Source organism: Chroicocephalus ridibundus, chromosome 3 (genome assembly GCF_963924245.1).
Source record: "Chroicocephalus ridibundus chromosome 3, bChrRid1.1, whole genome shotgun sequence".
Classification (NCBI taxonomy): domain Eukaryota; kingdom Metazoa; phylum Chordata; class Aves; order Charadriiformes; family Laridae; genus Chroicocephalus; species Chroicocephalus ridibundus.
This window is the reverse complement of record NC_086286.1, coordinates 43,995,964-44,005,815: the sequence shown is the minus strand read 5'-3', so window position 1 is coordinate 44,005,815 and position 9,852 is coordinate 43,995,964. Positions and strand designations below refer to the sequence as shown.

General features: G+C 40.5%; 1 protein-coding gene across 3 annotated transcripts in view; it reads right to left on the bottom strand.

Moving 5' to 3' along the window:
- Positions 1-3,693: 3,693 nt before the first annotated feature.
- OPN3 (opsin 3) overlaps positions 3,694-9,852 on the bottom strand; it is a 116,056-nt gene continuing 109,897 nt past the window's right edge. For all 3 annotated transcript variants that reach the window (XM_063328936.1, XM_063328934.1, XM_063328935.1), the window contains 2 exons: positions 9,141-9,392; positions 3,694-6,157 (listed from right to left, as the gene is read on the bottom strand). In XM_063328936.1, coding sequence (XP_063185006.1) covers positions 5,894-6,157; positions 9,141-9,392 — 516 coding nt within the window. In that variant the 3' untranslated portion in view covers positions 3,694-5,893. The remainder of the gene's footprint in view (positions 6,158-9,140; positions 9,393-9,852) is intronic.

Sequence of the window (9,852 nt, the reverse complement as noted above, 5' to 3'; positions counted from 1 at the left end):
ACCATCATCTCCTCACTCTAGAAGAAACACCAGGCATTGTTCTAGTATTTTTAAAAAGAATGTCTTCCTATACCTCTTCCCCCTGCCCCCCATCCTACTCTCCCTTCATTTAGAAGATTTCAGACAACTGAAAAACTGAAAACCATACATAGTTCTGTGATTTGTAAAGTTTCATTGTTTTCTGATGGGTTCAAAGGAAACGCTTATTTTACAACTATCTCTACAAAGCTGTGAATCATGATTAATAGAAGCCATCATGTGAAATGGAGGTGTAGACTGGTATAGTGTGATGTATGCAGATGCTGTACTATCTACCCAAAAAATCCTTTGAGCTCAGTGCTGAAAGAGGGTTCAGAAGTGGACAAAAATCTCTTCTGTATTTTACCTCAGGAAGGATAATTAGAATTCATGTTCAACAGCCCATCAAGCACACTTCAAATTCTCCTCAGACCCAACTGGCAAACATGTTACTGAAAGGGTGCTAAAATAAATGCGTATTTGGCATAAGGAAAGAAAATGTTGCCCAATTGTGTAAGTGCCTCTTTCTGAAGGCTTCCGCATGCCTTAGAAAAAAAGTAATTGCAGATGGTATTTGCACAAAAACTGTTCAAGATATCAGCCGTGGCCCACCCCGTGTACCCAATACACACCTCACACCAGCACAGCAAACCAAATGAAAAGCACAGTGTATTGATGCAAGTCAATTAGATAAACCATGAAGACAATGGGATACATGAAGATGATGAGTATTTTCTCATTTTTGGTCTCAGATCCACCCATCATGGAAACAAAATCCCGTTTTAGCTACACCTGGAAGCTCACTAATGTAATAGAAATTCAGTTAATATAAATAAAGAAGAAGGTGGCAGCAGACCTGTTAAGTAAGGTTTAATAATTCTACACTATATCCTGACTTCAGTCTCAATCATCTATCCAATACAGACTGGTGGAAACTACCATGGCTAATCGGCATGCAAACACTTTATTCCCCCTCAGAGCAGACCTCAGGCTGCTCCAGATGGAATTTTATCTTCACTCGGAGAAATTTTCAGCGAGGCAAAAAACAGATTTAGAAGCACTTTAATATGCTGCTCCAGCACCATGCCTACACAATCTATATAACCAGCCTCCCACCTGGCTTCATTCTCCAGAACGTGCAAAGACATAAACTCCTCAAATTATGACTGTGACAGGCCATACTTCCTATTATTTACAGATATCTATTTCCCCTATTTTTTCAAAGACAGAAGTATATGTAATGTAAAATATACATAATAGACATGAAACAGTGAATCTTCCTGTATGCAGGGGAAAGTGTAACGCAGACAGGTTTTTAGGAAGCCAGGCTCATTCTTCTATCAGCAGGCACCTGCCTGAGCAAGTCACAAGAGGGAGCGCAAACACTGTTGAAAACACTGAGAGGCAGAAGAGCCAGGTCCAGACAGCGTTTGATGCCAAGTCTCTTGCTAATAACCTGCATTCTAATTTGTACTGAAAATCAATTTAATTTCCTCTTCAGCTTTAATTCGTTACAAGTAACTCTTCAATACTAATCTGGTAAGGAGAGAGAGAGAAAGGCATTCATAATGTTCAGGTTGAGCTGGATAAACGAAATGCAGAGCCAGAGCAAAGCAGCAGGCAAAGCAGCCTTGGGTGTCAGACAAGTGGGACTAAAAGGCTGCAGCGCTTGCCTGTGCCAGAAGGCAGGGACATCAGCCGTGCACTTCGCCCTTCTGCTTTTCCTGCCACTGAGGGAGGGACTGGGGCACGTGCAAAATACCATTCCAACTCAAAAGGAGCACCTACTGCCAACCTTTAATAGCAGCAGCAACCTGCATCCCCACCACCTGGCACTGTTCCAGCCTCGCCCCCCTCCTCCTCTTTTCCTTTATGAGAGACAAAAATAAGGCTCCTTAACTGAAATAGACTGACAAAAGAAATACCTGAGAACAAGTATTTTCAAACTGAAGGGTTTATATGTGGGTCAAATACAAGTTTGTGAAATCTTCCACCGTTTTCTCATCTCTTACCTCTTAATATTACCCAGTTAAAAATTCTATTCTTGAGCTGAAGGTTGTTTATATAAGCCAAGGACAAATGTTTTCTTAAAGGCTGCTCTTTCTGGATGGTTTAGCACAATACAGCATTTGAATATCCATTTCACTTAGCTGTTGCAGTATTCTGCAGGAAACAGCAGCAGGATACCGCTGTTACGCAAAGGACAGGAGCATAAGGGTAATGCTTGTGAATACTGATCTCCTGACTGACGCAATCATTATGATAAAAAATAAGGTCTTAGTAGTATAAGACCCGACTCTTCTGCATGAAGTCAGATACATTCAGCATATACCTAGCTGCTTCTGGGGACTGAAAAAGGAGGAAGGTCACAAGGCCGTGGAGCAGATCTGCACCACGCTTCCCACAGTTTCTCACCTCTATGGGATCCAGGGCAGCAGCAGAAGCTTCTACACTGGGGTAGAGGTCGGTAGACGCAGCTTCAGGATTCCTGACTGCCTCAAAACACAGGGCGAAAGGGGATCTTTTCCCCAGCATGAAGGAGATACAGAAATGCCTCCCAACAGAGTCCTGACGCACCAGCTGCTGGGAAGCAATTTGACTGAGGCCCCTGCATTTGCAGGTTACAAATGGCATTCTAAATAAATTGTTGCCTGTATTTTTCCAGTAACGCATGAAATCAATGAAACATCATTAAGAGAAATGAATTGGCTCTGCCGCTATCATGGTACTCACCATACCTGCCACTTCCCTTTGCGTGACAGGATCATGAAAGTTCTTACCAACTAGTTTATTTAAAATCTTCATAAATAATGTACTCTTCTCATGTCTTCTTAAGCTCTTGCCCTTCACACTCTCTCTTTCTCTCTTTCTTAGTCTGCATTTCTGTTACTTTAGGAACAGCTAATGGTCCAAATGTTAATGCTAACCATCTTCCTCTGCCATTCCCTGTAATGGGAGAGAAAGGTCCTGCATAAGTTTCTGCATCTCCCCTGTAATAAACTAGCCAGTTGTGACATCTGCAGAATAGACCAAAGACAGATTTGAAATTTAGAAAAAGTGTAACAAATCTGTAAATAACACGGTGATACTCAGAGACTATTACAATACTTAAATTCTGTGTAGCAGGGTACGAATTTTGCATCAGTGCTGCAGTTACCCACAGAAAATAGTTAAGCTTAAAAGATGAGCAAATAGGACTGCAGCATGTTAACTTCACATGGCCACACTTACAAAGCTAGTGACACTTTACAGGCTATAAGAACAAGTTACCTCAAACAGTTCACAAAATTTATCATTTTAGGCCACCAACTTCCACAAAGTAGCCAAGATCACAAATTTGGAATAATTTTTAGTGTTTAGTTTTCATGTATTGTTACCTAATTGTTAGTGTTATTAAAAAAATCATATACTGTTATTGTTAATTACTCAAATTTTACCTTCATAAATCTGAGTAACATCCGGATAGTTTCCCTTTACAGACCCTATACTTGTTCTTTACAAAGGTCAACTAGAATCCTAAAATGCTATTGTCTTCTCAGGGCCTAATGCTACCCTTCAAGCTGTATCCAACAAGTGACAATAGCAAACCATCTCCCTCTCAGTAGGGAAAAAATTATTTCACCAAGAACACATTAATATAAATAAGGTACATTTAATCACTCATTGAAGGCTCAATACTCAGCAAATACAAAAATGCCAAATGTTTTGTTAAAAGGATGGAATCATTACATGGAGCACTAATGTACATCTTTCTCCCTTTGTAAATATAAATGTGCATAGATGTAGTGATCACTGGCTGAAAACATAGTTCTTGACATTGCAATGAACATCCTTTAGTAAGGGCAGATCTTTGACATTGTAAGACAATTTATCTATGCATTTGTAGCAAAACAAAAATAACAAATATGAAAGAAACAAAGACAAGTATTTATTGTCTGTTTCCTCTCAGATTATACGATCTAATCTAGAAAACAATGGATTCTGGATGCACTTCTAAACACAACACAGAGCCAGTTTACTACTGCTAAAGTTCTAGAAGGGTGCAATAAAAGGAATTTGCCTCTTCAAAAGCAGGGGCACAAGCACAAAGACCAATGGCTATAGGACCAACAGTTATTCAGCATGTTCCCTTTATACCTCTCAGATTTGTCCCCAGAGGAAGCTTTCCTCACAGCTTTCACAGAGATGGAAAAGCTGCATGTTGCAGTTCCATGCTGTCCATTTAGCAGACTGAGGCAGAGAAATTACACTGGTCCAATGATGTGGTAGAGAACTAGCTGCCATAATTCAAAATTATTTCTCTAACTTACTCACCCAATGCTGACAGAAAGCCGTGTCTGGGGCAGAATCCTGTTGCCATTTTGTACCAGCAACAAAAGGTGAGGGGCAGGGAAAAAAAAAAATCTCTATCCGCTGTTTACTGAGCTCCAAGTAAGACAATCATTACTCACGCTGCAACTTAGGCAAAAGCTACCCTGCTCTTCTCTAACCATTACTTTCAGCAGAGTGCCAGAGCAGGTTCAGGGCTAACATAGGATGACACTTCTGGTCCATGTACAGAATAAATGAATGCAAGATAAAGATTCATAATTCACATATCGTAACAAAAAAAGAAATTCCAGTTTTCCCTTTTCACTGACGTTTTGTCATTAGTGCTTTGATTTGCATTATTTTCTCCACTGTGTAGCTCAGGGGTCCTATAAGGTAGCACCAAGAGAATGGCTTGCTGAGTACACAGGGACAGCTTTCTGGGGCTTCTCATTTCACCATAACCCCAGTTATTGTAGACATCGTTTTTCCCACTCGCCACCCCGCAAAGCACCAATTCAGACCAGCTAAACTGCAGCCAAATTCAAACATTCCTCCTTCTTCCCTGATTACTCCGTGCACTGGGAATGCTGGCAGTTCAGGGATCACAGGATAACTGAAGCTGGAAGGAACCTCACGAAATCTTCAGTCTGACTTGTTCCACTGCTTGGCTGTCCTCAGGGTGTAAAAGCTTTTCCTTATATCCCATACAAATCTCTCTTATTCCAGTTCATGTTCGTTGTCTGTGATCCTTCTACTATGAATGCCCTGAAGAGCCTGGCTCCATCCGGTTGAAAAACTCCCCATCTCTATTGGAAAGCTGCTGTGAGGCTCCTCTGAAGATGTTTCATCTCCACACTGGTCAAGTGCAGTTCCCCCAGCCTCTCCTCACAGGCCAAGTACAACAGCCCCTGACGATCTTGGGGGACTCCACTAAACTCACCCCAGTTTACAGGTGTCTTTCTTGTATTGGGGTCCCAAAACTGGATGCGGTATCTAGATGTGGTCTAACGGAGGGGTGAGTTAAGGGCATAATAACTTCAGACTACTGGCTCCGACCCTGTCAGTACAGCCTGGCATCCAGGTGCCCTTCCTTCCTGCCAGGGCACGCCGCAGGCTCATGCCCTGCTCATTGTGCAACAGGACTCCACATCCTTTTCCACAGAGCTGCATCCCAAGCAGCTAGGGCCTGGCCTGCCGTGCTGCAGCATCGTTCTTCCTCCCCAAGTACAGGACTTTGCACTTGCCCTTGCTGAACTTCGTAACATTTCTGTTAGCGCGTTCCTCCAGGCTGACCAAGTTCTCCTGAATGGCAATCCTACAATATGCTTTAAGAAAATTTAGAGTAGACATCCATCAGCAATTTTGGCACAGATGCAGAGATTTCAGTACTGTGACCAAAACTGAACTGCCTGCAATGCTTCAGATGCAAATTCCTTCAGTAATTCACAGCTTAAGTATGTGGCTTCTTTTGGCAGGCCATGGACACTACCACTGAAACCGGTCTCCAACCTAAACAGTCTACTGGCTGAAGTCCATCTCGTTCTCACATCTCTTTAGCTCATCCCTATAGTGGCTTTACTTGGATGACATTTACTTTTGTCCCACTGTGTTTACTGTTGTCATCTATTTGCTGAGTGTCATCACTGGTGATAATAAAAATGATAGAGGAAGAGCTAAAAGTCACTTTCTTCTTTGGCCTGTCCCCTGCTTTCTGAGACATAACTATTGGTCGTATTGGTTTGTCATTCCCTGTTGCTGGTGTTTCCTTCATGGTCCTCTGGAATCTCATTAGGCGAAAGCACAGGAGTTGCAAAAGGCATCGACGAAACTGCAAGAGAGAATAAATAGAATGAAGTTACAACTTCCTAAGTGTTCACTATCATGTACGATTCAGTGAACACAGTACAGTAAATGACTTAACAGATTTCTTCATATCTCCACCTTGTTCTGAGTCAGTTTCAGTGTTGTAACAAACATGGTATCTTTTTAGTGGGTGTTTTTTTCTCAAGGCCAGAGCTGAAGAGGATCACCTAGCCAGTAGGGGGCACTGAAATGCAATTTAATATTTTAGCAGCAGCAACATCTGCAATTGACAATCTGCAACGAACAAGACGACTACACTCCAAAGAGTTTTATAGGTATTGTTCCCATATTAAAAAAAAAAAAAAAATCACACATTTGGTCTAGCAGGGGAGGAAAGAATATTCTCAGAAACACTTTACAGGAAGGTGCAGAGGGAAGGAACAAGGTGAGAAAGGGGATACAGAGTAACTTTTTTTTCCTTTTAAGTAATTCCAGGGTCTGGAGTTTTAACAAAACCATTGAATGTCACAGATGTAAAACGAAATTTCAATGGTTGGTAACACAGAACTAAAATGTTTCCAAGGAACATGGAAGGAACAGAAGTCTTCCAGCTAACTAAAAGACACTTATGATACAGGAAGTCTGTTCTACCTTGTGACTAAATAATGCAAGATGTTCAGTGAAAACTCGCATCAGTATATAAATGGCAATTCCAGTAGTAGAGCTGTTTTAAAGGCCCCAATTATGGTCTCCCCTTCACAAAATGAAGCATTCAGGTACGGGGGTTAAAGGATGTGCTCATTCAGCAGTTTCATGTCTGCACAAATCTAAAGCTCACATATTTTTTTGTGGGGAAACTTTGGGGAAACTCTCTGGTTTTATAAGAAATAATAAGTGGGCAGCTTCCTCTTCTTTTAATAACCTGTACCAAGACATGCCTGGAATGTAAGAAGATGACCTAAAACAAATAAACAAGCCCAGAACAACAAACGGGGTGGGAAAAAAACAACCCACCTTTTTTCTGAAAAGGGAGTAGGACATCTTTCATCTTTCTCAATAGCCTTCTGTGTAGGTGTGTTAAGGATTATTCTGTATTATCCTGCATGGCCAGTGACTTTGTTTTTCCAGCTATTATGCAAGAAACTCTCTGACATGTCAGTTTGGAACAAGGTTTTGTTAGAGGAAACTAACCCTACTCTGACACAGGGGAGGCAATAGGTTTTGTTGGGAAGGGGACCTAGAAAGTTACAACATGATAGAGAAAAATAATCTGGTACACGACAGTAGTCATGTGGAAGCCTTGAAGATTTCAGAGATAACATGGTACCTCTGAGTAGCACGGAAGTGAGAAGGCACAAATATGTTAGAAAAGGTCAGATAGATGAAGGATATTATAGAGAACTGGTTTTAGGATTCCTTCTGAGGGCAAAATAACCCAGAAGATATATAAAAATATTATAATTTTGGTCTTAATCTGGAATTAGAGGTGAGTAAGAAGTGATTCATTCTTATCCTGGCTATGACTTTACTGGCATTGTGCCTGGTACCAGTTTGATTTGCTTCCGGGTATTAGAACCTACAAAATCTTTTTGAGATAAACTACTCAGCTTGACATCTAGGTACAGAGTCTGTGCCACTGTATTAAAAAAATAAAAATCACTCTGTTGAAAGACACCTTTTTTGAACATGATTGCTGTTAACTCCCCATATCCAGGCCAGCTCCGATATCGTACAGCTGCGTAACCTTGGACTGCCCTGCTGTGAAATGAGCTGTGCGAGAAGAGCTGCAAGATGCCACAATGGGGGCCTGTTGCCTTCACTCAGGAACATCTTTAAGCTCACCCTTGCCCTCGCTCCTGGCCTGAGCTGCACTGCAGCCTTTGTCTGGCTGCCCACCTGGCTGACGGGACCCACTGACTTGGCTGCCTTGTCCCTACAGACTGCTGGCTGGCCCAAGCTACTGCCTGGCAGTTGCAAACCAGTGTAGGAAATCACAAAAAATTCCATCTCTACAATGAGCTAAAAGGTAATAAAAACCCAGGGAAATCCTTCTAGCAATCATTAATGGTATTTTAGCCTTTGTCAAGTGATTCTATTAAACTCCAGATATCTTTAACTCTATACAATCTCGGTTTCAGAAGCCTACAAAGTGCATATTACACTTCCAGTCAGTGTTCTGGGTTATAGTGAAGCTATTTTAATGTCTAAATAAATTCATCAACACTGCTTAACTGCATTCAGTGGTTATCTTCACAGTACCGATGATTTACAGAAAGATGTACAGTTTTCTAGCTTCCATGTATTTGACATGCCACTGATAACTCCAAATTCTTCCATTCTCTCTTTGCTCTGCAAAGCACTGAAATGAGCTACTTACCACCATTAAATCAGCAGTCTACTTTTCATAATGAAGACCACAAAAGCAGACAAAAATAAAAACTTGTTTCTCATAGATAAGTATGTCTTCTTAATAGTATATGATTTGTCTCCAAAAAACATTTCACTGTCATCCACAAGAGATTCTGGCTTTGAATACAATAAAGCTCTGGAAAATGTTACTGCTGTAATATTTGAAATACTACGCTGAGTTGTTCAATTCTTGTGTTGCCGTAACAGAAAAGTCATAGGCAAGGTTTTCCGCCTAAAAAACAGACACCGGATATTCTGAACTTTTTCTGATGGAGTTCTGTTGTGGTAAGGGAGTAATTCAGATAAGGTTGGAGTCCATTTCATGGATAAACTGTCAAAACTAGACACTTAAAATTTGACACCCCTTCCCCTTCCTTTCACGTGAGTGCTCATGTATGATTTCAGACATTTAAAATTTCATTTCTGATAAGGTAGTACTTCAAGCACCATCAGGGATTTAAATTCTACTAGATCTTTACCATTTATCCTAGCTGTTCAAATTTTTAAGAAAATCCAAGCTTTACAGATTAAAGTAAATGAGATCTAAACTCCACAACTGTGGTATTGGCTACTAATAAGAAAATCTTTAATGTACTTACTTTTCTACTCATGAAGATATAGATGACTGGATTATAAGCAGTGCTTGACTTGGCAAAGAAAGATGGGATGATAGCTACCGTTGGAGTTACAAGGTTGCTATAGCCGTATGTTATCAGGAGGGAGACCACTGCATAGGGCATCCAACAAATAAGGAACGTGGAGATCATTAAGAAACACATTTTAGCCACCTTCTTTTCATATTTTAAAAGTTTGATCACTTGAACAGTCTGGAAATCTTCCACACAGCGAAGCTGTAGAACAAAACGATAAAATGGTCAAGTAAAATAGCTCTATATTTTACCTGAAACTGAACAGTTTACATTTATTTATAATTAACTGATTTAGTTTTAGGCACAGACACTATACACCTTACCTTGTGAACTACAATTCTTCTGGAAGTTTACGTCATGCTTCCCAGACTTTTTTTGTGTATATTAAGTGTAAAAATATAAGTTGAGGAAAAATAGTATAGCAAATGTACTGGAAAACAACAAATCCAGTGATGTAACAAAATGTGCTGCACTTATCATTGCAAGTATTTTAGAAAACTAACTTGCCCTCATCCACTGGTATAAGCAAGTACAGTTTACATTTAGTGGTCCTTTGTCTGACTAGTTAAGACAATCCTGTAGATTTGTGTCATCAGCAACCTTTAGAGAGAAGGAAATTTCATAAATAGATTCCTCTGTACTACTCTGCCACTTAGTTTGT